The 18,034-nt window shown below is 42.4% G+C and overlaps 1 protein-coding gene across 5 annotated transcripts in view; it reads left to right on the top strand.

Moving 5' to 3' along the window:
* SYNE1 (spectrin repeat containing nuclear envelope protein 1) overlaps nt 1–18,034 on the top strand; it is a 591,877-nt gene that overhangs the window by 519,211 nt on the left and 54,632 nt on the right. For all 5 annotated transcript variants that reach the window (XM_073557690.1, XM_073557686.1, XM_073557687.1 and 2 more), the window contains one exon: nt 17,297–17,459. In XM_073557690.1, coding sequence (XP_073413791.1) covers nt 17,297–17,459 — 163 coding nt within the window. The remainder of the gene's footprint in view (nt 1–17,296; nt 17,460–18,034) is intronic.

Here is an 18,034-nt window from a genome sequence, read left to right as displayed (position 1 = left end):
AGTGTGAAAGAGGCCTAAGACGTCATTCAGAGATGAGAAATCCCTGGTGTGGCTCCTATGGATAAGTTTTCTTTCTTCCAGAGGAGACCTGATTTACATACGTTATTTCCCATGGTGCACTGCTTATGAATAAGACTCCATTAATTGCTGTATCTCCTCAATGATAGCCAGTGCCCTCCATTAATTACAAGTAGTGGGAAAGTTGTGAGCAGTAGGACAACATGCTGCTTATTACCGTAGTGTCAAGTGACAAACTCGGGTGAGCCAGCTTCAGCTGCTTTCTGTGTCAGCGAGGTGAGCAGTCTGCCTTTCCCTTGGCCGTGTTTTCCTTCATTACTTTGCTATGTCCAGGGCTCGCTCACACCATCTGTGCTGGGTTGACACTTAATGCTTGTGTCATGTCCTTCATTTCTACAGAGACAGAGTTGTAGCGCAGCACGTGTGTCTGCTTTGTTTTTTTTATTGTTACTAATTCTAACCATGAAAGGGTGTGGATCAGGCCAGGCAGAAATAATAAAAACATATTCATTTTTGTTTTATTTCCATTTTATTGACTATCGCAGTCTACAGGGTGTATTATTTGGAAAAGTTAGCACTTCCATCTGTGCCTCTTTTCCGCACTTGCACACTCAGTCTCAGTTTTTTTTATGCACTTATAAATTAAGCCCCTATGCTAACCCTTCACCCCTCGATGGCACCGTCTCATTGCAAGGAAACAAGCTCAGTGCTTCCACCGATTCTGCCTTTTGGTGATTTGAGTCACTTTTACGTTATAAATGTAATAATTACATCATACAATATGCACTCTATCGTGTTTTGTTATTCGTGTGATCATCCCCTTCCACCACCCCTCTCCCCAGTGTGAAAAAATTGTTTTGCATAAAACGGGTCGGTGGTGCAAAAGAGATACATTGTCGGAATCAGGGTCTCTCTCTATATATCATGCTGTTATCAGATGGGGTGGCAAAAACCTGGTGACAGATTGCCTTTAATCATCTAGTTATGGAATGTAAGCGCAAACTTGACATTAGACCTTATGCTCTGCAGCAATACGGCTGCGTGCATACTTTATTCTGGTAGCACACGCTTCACATGGGTAACAGGCGCCAAGCAAAGCAAGTAACGTGGAGTTGGTGTTTGCTGTGGCATTCAGCAGACACCGGAGATCGCATGGCATAGACCCAAATCCGGGACTGTCCGCTGTATCCGGAACAGTTGAGACTAGAGATGAGCGGATCGATTCACTGGACTCCAGTCCAGATCAGTTGTACCAAGCAACTCATATCTTTCGGCATCCCCGGCACAGGTTTTGATTAGCCATGGCTGGAACAGTGTCATCTGTGCATGATACTCATCTCTAGTTAGGACCTTTGGATTTATTTTTTGTTCCTTCATTCACACTATGAGCAGCCAGAACTTTCTCATCTTTAGCTTCACTATATGACATCTGGCTTTTTTTGTGTCTGTAAGGCCGTGTTCAGATTTAGGCCGGGGTCACACTTGCGAGTGTGATGCGAGAAACTCGTGCGAGTCTCTGGCATCAATACCCGGCACAGCCGCCGACACTCGGGACCGGAGTGTGCGGCTGCATGTATTTCTATGCAGCTGAACGCTTCGGTCCCGAGTGCCGGCGGCAGTGTTGGGTATTGATGCGAGAGACTTACGTGAGTTTCTCGCATCACACTCGCAATTGTGAACCCGGCCATAGTGTGGAAGCTCCGAATCTTCATTCCTGTTCTCTGCCATCTTATGTGAACCCAAATCAACAATGGCTGCCACCAACATGAAAGTATTAAAGGCAAAACTATGAGCAAGTTACTGCCCACTGTCTAATAACGACCCCAGTGGTTGCAATACAGATAAAGTATAGAAAATTCTTTCAGTGATGTTACTGGAGCCTGTGTTTGAAGGCTTTAACTATTACCTGCAAATATAGAAGTTGTAGGTTCAAGTCCCAGGGAGGCTCCCCAAAAAGATAAAATAAAAAAAAAAATTTAATTATTTTTAGTAGTTTAGCAGGAAAAAAATTGGATTTTTTTCTTCACCTATAGAATACAGGGACATAGAAATACACTGCTATGTACAATGTGTATCTATGCACCACTATAATCCGCTTCTGGGCTCCCTGCTGGCAATACAGCTCAAGATCACCAAATTCTCCAATGTTTATTGTTGTGGGCTGTGACTCACAGCTGGAGCTGCTACATGAGATCCTGAATTTTAAGGGGCTTTACACATAGCGATATCGCTAGCAATATCGCTAAGGCGTCACCAATTTTGTAAAGCAGTAGCGATATTGCTAGCGATATCGCTACATGTGATATTTACCTCCGACCAGCTCCCCCGCTGGTTATCGCTGATCGCGCGAGATCGGCCTGGTCCATTTCTCGTCGTCGGCTTCCTGCTGGCGCCGACGAGCGAGCCATGGACGCGGGCGGAAGACGGACACCCTCGCCGCGTCCGAAAGGTAAGTGCGGCTGCCGACCGCTGCTGCATCGCTAGTGAGATCTGCCTGTTTAGCAGCTCACTAGCGACCATTTAGCGATGCACCAGCGATCCTGACCGGGTCGTATCATGGTCGGGATCGCTGGTGCATCGCTAAATGTAAAGGGGCCTTAAGTCTCGAGAAGATCAGAGAAAAAAATGGTTTATTTAATTTATGTCAAAGCAGAGAGATGCGGCCTCACCCCCTAAGGTGGAGGAGCCATGGAGGGATGGCAACGTCAGATAGAGGTGAGTATTAGAAGTCAGGACAAAACTCTGACGTGCCTGGAGAGTCCTGCTAAATCCGGGACAGTTGGGGCTGGGCAATAGTACAACGTAAGATATGGCGGCCATAATATTGCTGAGCAATAGTACAAAGTAAGATATGGCGGCCATAATATTGCTGAGCAATAGTACAAAGTAAGATATGGCGGCCTTAATATCCTCAAGGCCTCTTGGTTACGCTGTACGTCCTTGGCTGTAGGCAAGGATCTGTTTAGTTACACATTAGACGTGTATTGATATACAGTGATACTTGGTAAGTGAATAATGTGGGGCATCTCAGGTATTCTGTACTTCCATCAAGCCTTATACAAGGGGTTGAGTTACTGCTGTCGCTGGTTCTGTGAAGTGCTTTAGCTCTTGGATGCATGTTCTTTAGGTGTAATCCACCTACGGCATTAATCTCACAACCTGAGGCTCTGCCACTTTTTCCAAACTACTACTACCTGCATGTCATAACAGCTGCAGGAATGCTGGAATTTGGGTTTTTTCGATTGCATAGTTTCTTGACCACTGTAATATGTAAAACAGCGTGTATGATATATCTGTGTGGTTACACACTTCTATGCCTCAGTATATTGCATATCATGTTCTGTAGTTCTGCAGTTGATTTGGCATAGTAAATTGGGATGTAAACATTTGTTATATATCAGTGTGCACTGCAAGAACGTATCACATACTGTATGCAGACGGCATTCCTGGAGACATCCTCCACATTCTCCTGAGTGGATCCTTTTTATAGAAACATGACCAGTTGTCCAAACGCTCGTTCTCACATTGCAGTCCCTCCCGACTGTTGTAGGTGTTCGCTGGTCTCATTTCTCTTCTACTCCCAGAAGTGAGAGGGTCGTTACTAGACAGTGGGCATTAACTTGCTCATGGTTTTGCTTTTCCTGATGAGTACTTTCATGGTGCTGGCAGCAGCCATTGCTGATTTGGGTTCACATAAAATGGCAGAGGACAGCATTGAGGATTCGGAGCTTCCAGACTGCGACTGCGATGTCTCAAGGCAGGAATCTTATTGCACTCTACTTTCCTTGCATGCCTATTTTTAAGTGTTAATTATTGTTATTGCCATTGTAGCAAAAACAAAAAAGGACAAATCCCAGGAAACTGTGTTCTCTTTAGTTTTGTTATTTTTTTTATGCTTTTACATTTATTCTAAATGCAATACTAACTGGCAAATGCAATACAAAATGTTAGGCTTTCCAGAAAAAAATGGCCGCAAAATTGATTCCATGTGGTTATGTATAAATTAGATTTTTCATCTATTTGTGTCATATACATGATTAACCTGAAATGGGTCTGCATATTCGAGAACTCTTCTTGTCATTGCCTTTGTCCTATTGGTTTCAGATGTTGACCATGAATAAAAGAAGGTAGGTAATGGGTAGCTGGTGTCCTCTGTGAACTTTATCCTCAACACATTACTTACTTATGATTTGGTGGCGACTTGTTTTAGTACGACAACTCTGTGCTGTTTTGTACTTCATGATGATTTCAGTGCCGGTGTGTCTATTGTAGACTACAATTTAGCGCCATTATATTGCATGAACATTCCTTCAGGAAGTCACTTAGGCAGGACAGCTGGAAAGTATGTATGACGAAGGGAAAAAAAGGGTGTGTGGGTGTATGTGTATATATACACAGTGCATATATGTGTATATATATATATATTCATATATGGGTCCATACTTTTGTATGATAAACAAAAAAGTGTATATATATATATATATATATATATATATATACACACATGTGTAAATGTACACACGTGGTCAAAATTGTTGGTGTCCCTCGTTTAATGACAGAAAAACCCACAATGGTCACAGAAATAACTTGAATTCGACAAAGGTAATAATAAATAAGAAATCTATGAAAATGAACAAATGAAAGTCAGACACTCATGAAATAGGCCTGGACAGAAATGATGGTACCCTTGACTTAATATTTTGTTGCACACCCTTTTGAGGCAATCACTGCAATCAAACGATACCTATACCTGTCAAAGAGGCTTCTGCACCTCTCGACAGGTATTTTGGTCCACTCCTCAAGAGCAATCTGCTCCAGTTGACTCGTGTTTGAAGGTGCCTTTTCCAGATGGCATGTTTCAGCTCTTTCCAAAGATGCTCAATGGGATTTTGGTCAGGACTCATAGACGACCACTTCAGAATAGTCCAATGTTTTCCTCTTAGCCATTCTTGGGTGTTTTTAGCTGTGTGTTTTGGGTCATTATCCTGTTGCAAGACCCATGACCTGTGACTGAGACCAAGCTTTCTGACACTGGACAGCACATTTCTCTCTAGAATGATGATAGTCTTGAGATTTCATTGTACCCTGCACAGATTCTAGACAAGAGTGCAAAGCAGTAATCAAAGCAAAAGGTGGCTACTTTGAAGAACCTAGAATATAAGACATGTTTTTATTGCTTCACACTTTTTTCTTAATTATATAATTCCACATGTGTTAATTCATAGTTTTGATGCCTTCAGAGTGAATCTACAATTTTCATAGTCATGAAAAGAAAGAAAACTCTTTGAATGAGAAGGTGTGTCCAAACTTTAGGTCTGTACTGTATATGCAGTGTGTGTGTCACTATAATGTGTTCGTGTGTGTGTCTGTATGATGAAGGCGAAAAAATCTAGTTGGTGATGTGCACTGTACCAGTTAACGTTAGGCTGGTGTTATGTTTTGTGTTACAAGACCCAAGCAACCAGCCTGTTGTCAGGAAGGCAGTGTATGCACTAGTCTAAATATACACTGGCAAGATTGAGGTCTGCAGTGTGTATTGAACTGTAAGGCCAGGGTCACACTAGCGACAAAAATGGACAAGTGCAATGCGATAAAAAAATTGCATTGCAATCGTCCCAATATTAATCTATGGGGCAGCTCCGATCAGCCGATTTTTTTGTCAGCTCTTTTTCTCGGCCCGAGACAATCGCAGCATGCTGCGATTGTCACTGATTATTGGATCGGACTCGCCAATGCAAATCTATAGGTGTGAGGAAAAATTACAAACGAACCACAAGTGTGACTTGCACCTGGTGTCCTTTAACAAAAGCCGGCAATTCATTTTGCAATACAGTAAAATCATACTAACATGTTTAATAAAGAAAAAAAAGAATAGATAGAGACACATATACGTGTATGTATATGTGTGTGTGTGTGTGTATATATATATATATATATATATATACTGTACATGTCATTGAGACACATATATATATATATATATATATATATATATATATATATGTATATATTAGGTGCCAAGGAAAGATGAACTTTGCAAATTGGTAAGTCTCACCCCTCAAATTTGTTCCTTTTGGCATAAAGATTCACCATGTAAAATATGTTGACATTAAATTTAGATTTACCACTTGCTCAAGGCATGTGAATTATTCCATGTGGACTAGTAAAAAAAAAAAATTGTAAAAATTTTTTTTTAAAAAAAACAAAACAAAACCTGAAAGTTCAAATCACCCCCCTTTTGCCCCATTGAAAATTAAAGGGTTAAAAAAATACACACCGCGTTCAGAAACGCCCGTTGGTATCGCCGCGTTTAGAAACGCCCGATCTATCAAAATATAAAATCAATTAATCTGATCGGTAAACGGCATAACATACCATACATAACGCGGGATATGCATGATAATAAATACTAAACAAACATTTAAAACTGCAATATGATGTGCCATTAAGCAACCAGTAAATAACTAATCTTAAAAAAAGAAAATTATAAAATATCTATGACAAAAAAGGAACAAAATTAGGAGGTAAGACCTTCAAAAACTTGCGACTTAATTTTTACCATGTATTTCCTTTGCACCCTAATATATATATATATTTATATTTACATTTCATAGAGTTCTACATAGCAGAATAGCCGCTAATTCAATTGCCGGCTTCTGTAAAATCATTCCAGAACCCGACATGAAATGACACATGGTTTACATACAGTAAACCATTTCATTTCATGTATTTTTTTTATATATCCCTGACTAATAATTAGATTAGGGTTTGTGTGTAAAATTTGGGACATCTAGGTGTTAAATTAAAGGGTTAATTTGTTGAAAAACATTGTGTGGGCTCCCGCGGCAATTTCCCACCAAGAGAGGTAAAGCCAGTGAGTGAGGGCAGATTAGAATGGCCTTGAGAGGGACCATTGTTTTTGGGCCCCCCCCGACTACAAAAATCTGCCCCAAGACACCCCAGAAAAGGTGCATCTATAAGATGCGCCTTTTCTGGCACTTATCCTCTCTCATCCCACTCCCGTGTAATGGTGGCATATGGGGTAATATTAATGGGTTAATGTCACCTTGCTATTGGACATTAAGTCGGTTTAATAATGGAGAGGTGTCAATAAGACACCTATCCACTATTAACCCTAGACTATTAAACGGTTAAAAAAACCACACAGACATTAATTAAAATTTATTTTAATGAAATAAAGACACCAAGTTTTTGACAAGATTTATTCCTCTGCTAAGCCATAAATAAACCATGGACCTGTAACAAAAATAAAACAAAAAAGCAACAATATACATACTTCTCCGTTGGTCAGTCAGGTCTCCCGCTACAATCCATCAGAAAGGGTTAAGTGGTTTAGAACAGGAGCGGTGCTAATGCAACCAGACCAATGTAAACCACTGCCAGAATTAATTAGTTAATCTCTGCGCAGCCACCCTGGCTGCCCGGAGATGAACTAATGAGCGTGGGAAAGTTTCTGCATTTTTTCCCACGCTCATCAGTTCACCTCAGGTCAGCCAGGGACGTGAGGGAGGCTGCGCAGAGATAAACTAATTCATTCTGGCCGTGGTTTACAGCGGACTGGTCCCAATAGCACTGGTCCCGGTGTAAACCTGATGGATTGTAGCGGGGGACCTGACTGACCAGCGGAGAGGTAAGGATGTTGTTGCTTTTTTGTTTTATTTTTTTTACAGGTCTATGGTTTATTTATGGATTAGCAGAGGAATAAATATGGTCAAAAACTTGGTGTCCTTTATTTCATTTAAAGAATTTTTAATTAATGTGTGTGTTTTTTTTAACCGTTTAATAATCTAGGGTTAATAATGGAGAGGTGTCTTATTGACACCTCTCCATTATTAATCCGGCTTAATTTCACCTTCCAATAGCAAGGTGACATTAACCCATTAATATTACCCCCATATCCCACCACTACACGGGAGTGGAATGAGAGAGGATAAGTGCCAGAAAAGACATCTTATAGATGCGCCTTTTCTGTGGTGTCTGGGGGCAGATTTTTGTAGCCAGTGGGGGGCCAAAAACAATGGTCCCTCTCAAGGCTATTAAAATATGCCGTCACTCGCTCTCTTGGTGAGAAATTGCCGTGAGAGCCTACGCAATTTTTTTCATCGAACTAACCCCTTAATTTAACACCTACATGTCCCAAATTTCGCACACATACCCTAATCTAATTATTAGTTAGGGACATATAAAAAAAATGCAATTAAATGGTTTACTGTATGTAAACCATGTGTCTCATATATATATATATATATATATAGAGAGAGAGAGAGAGAGAGATGCTTAGCACTTGTTGGCCCTTTCGCCTTCACTCTGCGGTCCAGCTCACCCCAAACCATCTCGATTGGGTTCAGGTCTGGTGACTGTGGAGGCCAGGTCATCTGGCGTAGCACCCCATCACTCTCCTTCTTGGTCAAATAGCCCTTACACAGCCTAGAGGTGTGTTTGGGGTCATTGTCCTGTTGAAAAATAAATAATGGTCCAACTAAACGCAAACCGGATGGAATAGCATGCCGCTGTAAGATGCTGTGGTAGCCATGCTGGTTCAGTATGCCTTCAATTTTGAATAAATCCCCAACAGTGTCACCAGCAAAGCACCCCCACACCATCACACCTCCTCCTCCATGCTTCACGGTGGGAGGCAGGCATGTAGAGTCTCATCCATTCACCTTTTCTGCGTCGCACAAAGACACGGTGCTTGGAACTAAAGATCTCAAATTTGGACTCATCAGACCAAAGCACAGATTTTTACTGGTCTAATTATTATTATTATTATTATTTATTGTTATAGCGCCATTTATTCCATGGCGCTTTACATGTGAGGGGGGTATACATAAAAACAAGTACAATAATCTTAAACAATACAAGTCATAACTGGTACAGGAGGAGAGAGGACCCTGCCCGCGAGGGCTCACAATCTTCAAGGGATGGGTGATAATACAGTAGGCGAGGGTAGAGCTGGTCGTGCAGCGGTTTGGTCGATCGGTGGTTACTGCAGGTTATAGGCTTGTCGGAAGAGGTGGGTCTTCAGGCTCTTTTTGAAGGTTTCGATGGTAGGTGAGAGTCTGATATGTTGTGGTAGAGAGTTCCAGAGTAGGGGTGATGCGCGAGAGAAATCTTGTATGCGATTGTGGGAAGAGGAGATAAGAGGGGAGTAGAGAAGGAGATCTTGTGAGGATCGGAGGTTGCGTGCAGGAAAGTACCGGGAGACGAGGTCACAGATGTATGGAGGAGACAAGTTGTGGATGGCTTTGTATGTCATGGTTAGGGTTTTGTAATGGAGTCTCTGGGCAATTGGGAGCCAGTGAAGGGATTGACAGAGGGGAGAAGCTGGGGAATAGCGGGGGGACAGGTGGATTAGTCGGGCAGCAGAGTTTAGAATAGATTGGAGGGGTGCGAGAGTGTTTGAGGGGAGGCCGCAGAGCCTAAAGAGTCTAATGTTCATTCCTTGTGTTCTTTAGCCCAAACAAGTCTATTCTGCTTGTTGCCTGTCCTTAGCAGTGGTTTCCTAGCAGCTATTTTACCATGAAGGCCTGCTGCACAAAGTCTCCTCTTAATAGTTGTTGTAGAGATGTGTCTGCTGCTAGAACTCTGTGTGGCATTGACCTGGTGTCTAATCTGAGCTGCTGTTAATCTGCGATTTCTGAGGCTGGTGACTCGGATGAACTTATCCTCCGCAGCATTGGTGACTCATGGTCTTCCTTTCCTGGGGCAGTCCTCATGTGAGCCAGTTTCTTGATGGTTTTTGCCACTACACTTGGGGACACTTTCAAAGTTTTCCCAATTTTTCGGACTGACTGACCTTCATTTCTTAAAGTAATGATGGCCACTCGTTTTTCTTTACTTAGCTGCTTTTTTCTTGCCATAATACAAATTCTAACAGTCTATTCAGTAGGACTATCAGCTGTGTATCCACCAGACTTCTGCACAACACAACTGATGGTCCCAACCCTATTTATAAGGCAAGAAATCCCACTTATTAAACCTGACAGGGCACACCTGTGAAGTGAAAACCATTTCCGGTGACTACCTCTTGAAGCTTATCGAGAGAATGCCAAGAGTGTGCAAAGCAGTAATCAAAGCAAAAGGTGGCTACTTTGAAGAACCTAGAATATAAGACATTTTCAGTTGTTTCACACTTTTTTGTTAATTATATAATTCCACATGTGTTAATTCATAGTTTTGATGCCTTCAGAGTGAACCTACAATTTTCATAGTCATGAAAAGAAAGAAAACTCTTTGAATGAGAAGATGTGTCCACAAACTTTTGGTCTGTACTGTGTATATGTATATATGTGTCTCAATGACGTGTGTGTGTGTGTATGTATGTATATATATATATATATATCTAATATATAAAGCTCAATGTGAGTATGTATGTATGTTCGGGATTGTCATCCGCACCGTCGCAGCTACAGCCACAAAATTTGGCACAGTCACATGTCTGGACACCGAGAGCGTCATAGGCTATGTTGTGAGGCAAAATTTTAACCCCGAGTGTTCCAATTCACCAAACAATTTTGCCCCTATCTACATAATGGGGAAAAAGTGTGTGTATTGGCTTCTGCACCGTCGTAGCTACAGCCACAAAGTTTTGCACAGTCACACGTCTGGACTCCGAGAGCGTCATAGGCTATGTTGTGAGGCGAAATTTTAACCCCACGCATTCCAATTCACCAAACAATTTTGCCCCTATCTACATAATGGGGAAAAAGTATATGTATGTATTGGCATCTGCATCATCGTAGCTACAGCCACAAAATTTTGCACAGTCACACATCTGGACCCCGAGAGCGTCATAGGCTATGTTGTGAGGCGAAATTTTAACCCCACGCGTTCCAATTCTCCAATCAATTTTGCCCCTATCTGCATAATGGGGAAAAAGTGAAAGGAAAAGTGTTGGAGGCAAATTGACAGCTGCCAGATGTGAACAAGGGGGACATAAAGAATGAGAGCGATGGCGCCAAAGCGTATATACCGTACAGCTGCTAAGGTGGGGCCCTGACATGGGATACTCACCACACACAGGGATATGAACACACACACAAAATGCGCCACACACTACCACGTGTTTCAACACATATACCACCCTCAGCACACATTTCACCACACATACACCAACCTCGCCACATAAAAGTCGAAACACAAAAGTCGCCACTCAAAACTCACCACGCTGTCCCAGAGCTGTTTAAAAGATGAAAAATTAGCTGTGATTGGTTGCTATCAACAACAGTTTTCTTTGTAGACAGTTGTGGTAACTGAGGCCTATTATTCTTATCATTTCTATGGTGTTATCATCCTTCTGTAAAGCTGGAAATAACACAATTTATTACCGTGCCAACACAGACCACCCTCTGACACAGACTGCAGGGGGAGCCCACAAAGGAAAAAGTTTTTTGTCAGCTCACCAAACCGTAGCAAATGCGAAGTCTGGAGGAATGCAATCAATCCTGGGCGGTGCAGGGAACTTGGATTCCGGAAAATCTTGTAGGCACAATAGTATTGTGCAGGGGGAGCCCAGTATCATACAGGATAGGATTAGATACACGGCTCAGCAGTCAGTATCACACGGGATAGGATTAGATACACAGCTCAGCAGTCAGTATCACACAGGAGAGGATTAGACACATGGCTCAGCAGGCAGTATCACACAGGATAGGATTAGATACACAGCTCAGCAGTCAGTATCACACAGGATAGGATTAGATATGCAGCACAGCACACAGTATCACACAGAATAGTATTAGATACATGGTTCAGCAGACAGTATCACACATAATAGGATTAGATACATGGCTAAGCAGTCAGTATCACACAGGATAGGATTAGATGCACGATTTTTATGTGCAATATAATCATTATAATTTGTTATAACTAACCACAGTTGGTTACTATGCCCAGGCAACGCCAGGCTCTTCAGCTAATATACATGTATATATATATATGTATATATATATATATATGTGTGTGTATTCTATGTGTATATATCTATTCTTTCGTTTGTGTTTTAACCTGTCATTGTGCTCCATTATATGGCCATTTTGCAAGCCACCGACAAAATCTCGCCAGACGGATGTCAAACGGACGCTCAGATGCGAGAAAATCGCATCCTCGCATGAAAATCGGATGACGGATGGATCACTGTTCATGAAACATTTGTGCGATTGTGGTCCGTCAAAAACGGACCAATTTTTTTGACGTTGTGTGTGACTCCAGCCTAATACAGACATGGATTAGATAAGGTTATGCTTTTTGGGGGCTTTTTTGTAGATAGAAATAGAATGTATTGTTATGGCCATGTTGGATTTGTACAGAATGATATCATGGTATGGTAATCATAGAGACCGAGGAATCGTGATTATTTCTGCAGCTGAATTTGATTTCATTATCCGATCTTGAATGACACACCATTAAAATATCGAGAAAATTGTCTTTAAATTTTAATGTTGAGTGCTTAAAAGTAAAGTTAGTAGACATAGAGAGCCCCTTTATTTTCCTAAGAAAGAATGAAAAATGCTCCAAAATGTTCGAGGCGCAGGCTGAAGTCTACGTGTTAGGACAACACTTTCATCGAGAAGTCGGTATCTAAGTTGGTGACAATGGCAGTGGCTTTTTAACACCAGCGTTTTGGAATATTGCTAGGACTTTACTTCAATACCCAATCCATTGTGGTATAGTGATTGTATGTAGTCATCTAGAGCAGGGATTGGGGAACCACAGGACCGCGCGCCATTCACGAACCTTGATGACCTTTTATCCAGCCCCTGGGCAGTTCCTGGGTACCGCAGTGCTTGGGCCAGCTGCTGTATTTTGTTGGCCGCTGGCCCATTAATATCTTCTTACTGTGTAAGCACGTGCATGCAGTGTTCACTGCTGAACGCTTAGGCACGTGCAGTGAAAAATTACGCTCTGACAGCAATGCCAACATCAGGATGTACTTTGTCAGCAGAGTTAGTGCCCAATTTGTACGGCACCCAAAAGATGGCATAAATATCCAAATAACCATTGACCGAAAATAGATTCCCAACCCCTGATCTAGAGGGTTCATGATGCTTCCATAGTGCTGCTGCCACTTGGATCTTGTAATTGGCATGGGTCACAGTGGTTGGACTTCCCATTGGCAGTCAAGTATTGGTTGCATCTTGTGGAAAACTTGACACTCAGGTAAATGTTGTAAGCAGATAATTTTATTTTGTGCAGGCAATCCAAAAATAAAGAAATGTTTCAGTCCTACAATGACCTTCAACAGACAGATTGCAGTGTGCACAGGGTTACAGGCAGAAATGAATGCTCAGGATACGGAACAAGTAAGAAGAGCCGGGCAAAGCGCCAGAATTTTCTGTGTGGCTGCGGGCTGCTATTTTTAGGCTGGGGGGGCAATATCCATGGCCCCCTTACCAGCCTGAGAATACCAGCCCCCAGCTGTCTGCATTGGCAAGGCTGGTTGTCAAAAATGGGGAGGACCCCACGCTGTTTTTTTGTTTTCATTAATTATTTAAATAATTAAAAAACACAGCTTGGTGACCCCTCTATTCTTGATAACCAGCCTTGCCGAAGCTGACAGCTGAGGGTTGCAGCCCCCAGCTGTGAGTATTGCCTGGCTGGTTATCAAAAATATAGCGGAACCCACGCCATTTTTTTTTTTAAATTATTTATTTACAGCTCTGGAGCTGGCTGATGAATACTGCCATCAGCTGCTCCTGCTCTCAATGATATTAGCGACAGCAGGCGTCGGCTGATGGGAGCGGTAGTCCAGTTACCGGAGTTGAACTTTATACCTCCAATCACAGCTGCGGGCTCATGCTGTCTTTTGATAGTGTGGGAACCGCAGCTCTCTGACTAGCCGTAAAGATTTTACTGCCGATCAGAAGCAGTGTTTGAATTGCTGTCAAGCATGTGACAGTACGACAAACAGTAACACGGACTTCCTGCTAAAGTCCGTGTTCGGTGTCCATGCCCAAACAGTAGGTGTTCGGTACAGACGCCAAACCTTACTGTACGGGTTTGCCCATCTCTACTCCTGAGTTCCTGATTGCTGCAGGCTGGCACTCATGATTGAGTGACAGTTCAGTCCTGCTGCATTGCCCCATCACTAGCCTGAGCTATGCTCGCTCTGATGCTGATATGTGAGAGAGGCTTACATCTGCAACGTAGGAAGCACATTGGGTCATGAGATTGGTGGCTGAGATCTGGAGTTAACAGTGTGCTCCTGCGATACTGGCCAACATGAGTAGTGCTTACAAGCTCACTAGTAAAGAACTTGTAAGCACAGATTATGTTTGGCCACTGCTGCTGCCTAGCTATCCCCTTGGGGAAATTTAAATGGTAGGTATTCCAAAAGAATCCACAATCGCAATCCAGCACTGTGTCACGATATGTGGATGGCCCTGCGTGACGCAACCCGACAATCAGTCGGTCACCAAAACAACTGGACAAACAAGGTAACACCGGGGACACAATTACAATGGTGGGCCCTGCTATAGGGATTGGGGAAAGGGACACCTCCTGCACTCTCCTAAGGATGTGCCCTGATCGCCCTGACGTCTCTATACAGGTTCTTCCAACCTGTCGCCGAGCAGGATACCTTAGCCCTCACTTGCCCTGCACCTGTCCATCAATAGGGAATTGGTAAGTGTGGACACTGGTCCCACCGCAACGTAAGAAAAACAACACTTAGCTTTCTCTGCTGCAATGCACCAAGCAGCAGAGTAAGGCACCAGATCAGCATTCAGCAGAAGCACCACAGCTCACAACCAGCTCCTGTCTTGACCACGGTTGGTATCCAAAAGGAAATGTATCACCAACACCAGCTGATGCCTCAGGTGACCCTATATAGGAAAGTGGGAGTGGTCACCACCAGCAAACTAACTAAACATGTAGTAACACCAGCGGCTACCGGGGGGAAAAACTGACATTAACCCCTGATGGCCAGAAAGGAAAAAAGTTTATATGTGAGCAGCCCAAACTGACCAGATCCAAAAATGGATCATGACACACTGTTTATAAAATGATCCTGCTTCTTTCTTCATAATCTAATATATAAAGCTCAAAGTGAGTGTGTATGTATGTCCAGGATTGGCATCTGCACCATCACAACTACAGCCATAAAATTTTGCACAGTCACACGTCTGGACCCCGAGAGCGTCATAGGCTATGTTGTGAGGCAAAATTTTAACCCTGCGCGTTCCAATTCACCAAACAATTTTGCCCCTATCTACATAATGGGGAAAAAGTGAAAGGAAAAGTGTTGGAGGCAAATTGACAGCTGCCAGATGTGAACAAGGGGGACTTAAAGAATGAGAGCGATTGCGCCAAAGAGTATATACCGTACAGTTGCTAAGGTGGGGCCCTGACATGAGATACTCACCACACACGGGGATATGAACACACACACAAAATGCGCCACACACTACCACGTGCTTCAACACATATACCACCCTCAGCACACATTTCACCACACATACACCAACCTCGCCACATAAAAGTCGAAACCCAAAAGTCGCCACTCAAAACTCGCCACGCTGTCCCAGAGCTGTTTAAAAGATGAAAAATGAGCTGTGATTGGTTGCTATCAGCAACAGCTTTCTTTGTAGACAGTTGTGGTAACTGAGGCCTATTATTCTTATCATTTCTATGGTATCGTCCTTCTGTAAAGCTGGAAATAACAATTAATTACCGTGCCAACACAGACCACCCTCTGACACAGACTGCAGGGGGAGCCCAGTATCACACAGGATAGGATTAGATACATGGCTCAGCAGTCAGTATCACACAGGATAGGGTTAGATACACAGCTCAGGAGTCAGTATGACACAGGATAGGAATAGATACACGGCTCAGCAGACTATCACACAGGATAGGATTAGATACACAGCTCAGCACACAGTATCACAGAATAGTATTAGATAAACGGCTCAGCAGACAGTATCACACAGAATAGGATTAGATACACGGCTCAGCAGTCAGTATCACACAGGATAGGATTAGATGCATGGCTCAGCAGTCAGTATCACACAGGATAGGATTAGATACACAGCTCAGCAGTCAGTATCACACAGGATAGGATTAGGTACACGGCTCAGCAGTCAGTATCACACAGGATAGGGTTAGATACACGGCTCAGCAGACAGTATCACACAGGATAGGATTAGATACACTGCTCAGCAGTCAGTATTACACAGGATAGGATTAGATACACGGCTGAGCAGTCAGTATCACACGATGGGATTAGATACAAAGCTCAGCAGAAAGTATCACACAGGAGAGGATTAGGTACACAGCTCAGCAGACTTTATCACACAGGATAGGGTTAGATACACAGCTCAGAAACAGGATGTGCCAAAGGAGAGGACATTTTCGTTCCAAGAATTCCACTCATTCCATCTGATTTGTTTTTTTATTTTAAACGCCTCCAGTTTCTAGTTCAACTGCTATTTGCAATGTCCATTAGCAATGCTCAGGGACAGTCCTTGAAAGTAGTAGGGATCGATTTGCAATCTCCATGTTTTTCTCATGGTCAACTTTACGTGATCTGTTCAAGAGTTGGAACTGCCAAAAATCTGTTCATCTTTGCACCGAAAGGAAAAACCAAACATGTTGTTTATCAAAAGGCTCTTGAATGAGTTGAAAATAAAATACTATCAATACTTGGGTAATCGTTTAATTTGTGTTGCAAATCTGTAGTGTTGAATATATGATGTGAAATGTTTTTATGTGCAATATAATCATTATAATTTGTTATAACTAGCCACAGTTGGTTACTATGCCCAGGCAACGCCGGGCTCCTCAGCTAGTTTGAAATATAGTTCAATCTTGGCATATACAGTATGATCTGCTTTCCTAGCAATTCACATCACGATAATGAAGAAAACTTATACGATCCATTTCTCACATCTTCACTATGTTTTAAACTGTGAATAATAAAGATGGATTATTTCATGAAGTCAGTTGGAACACGATTATGGATTATTTTGGAATCATTACAATTACCTACAAGGCCGGAAGGATCCTTTGCACTAGTGGTGGACGCCATTTGGCACCTTGTGGTGATACGGTTATTACTCAGTTTGTTAGATGGCGAGTGCATTGCTAAGATGCTTATGTGAAGAACGTGTGCCTAAAAATATCCAAATAAGATTATAGGGATAACATGTTAGCAGATTATATCACATTAATGTCAAAACTTTAATTCAAGCTTATTGTCTGTAGAGCTAATGATTTTGCTCATTTGTGAAATATTAAAGCCTTTATTTCCACTTCCCAGAGTGAAAAAATTAAAGGAGACATTGCTTGCAGTGCAACAACTGGATAAGAACATGAGCAGCCTGAGAACATGGCTGGGTCATATTGAGTCTGAGCTGTCCAAGCCTATCGTCTATGAAACCAGCGATTCTGAAGAGATACAAAGGAAACTTAATGAACAGCAGGTAAACCCTAAATAAGTATGGTACATCACTCCTGCCTAGAACAGGAGTGAAACGGTAACTAGCATTGGCTCCACATCAGGGAGGTTCAAGTGTACGAGCACACTTGACTGTCAATGTGCCAGCGGTGGAACTAAGAAGCTGCTCAGTGGCCAGGCCACCATCCAAACAGGTATGTTCCTATGATTATCCTGCTGAAATGGATGATACAAGCTATGCAACACTAATCTTAAATGCATGGTGTACGAGGCTGCTGAATCATTGCATTCTTCAATTCTCCCCTGCATTTGTAATATTGTTCTCAGCTTGTTACAGATCAAAATGTCATTTTATTGGATAATTTAACACCCTAATCTGAAGATACCACATTATAACCCTTTATTCCCTGTGATCTATTTTACAATACCTATTTGTCCACTTGGTTACAAATCCGTCATTTAGAAGCTGAGCGGCTAAGGCTCTGTGCGCACTGCGCCAGACCCCAATATTTAGTATATACATCAGAAACAATGTATATATTCACCCAATGGAAGCAATTGTAATGTTCTCTTGACCTCAAACACAGTCGGTCTGAGCAC

The sequence above is a fragment of the Dendrobates tinctorius genome, unplaced genomic scaffold, assembly GCF_039654945.1.
Source record: "Dendrobates tinctorius isolate UK_male_01 unplaced genomic scaffold, ASM3965494v1 ptg000250l, whole genome shotgun sequence".
NCBI classification, from domain to species: domain Eukaryota; kingdom Metazoa; phylum Chordata; class Amphibia; order Anura; family Dendrobatidae; genus Dendrobates; species Dendrobates tinctorius.
Note: the sequence above shows the minus strand (reverse complement) of the source record. Positions and strands in the feature narration are given on the sequence as shown.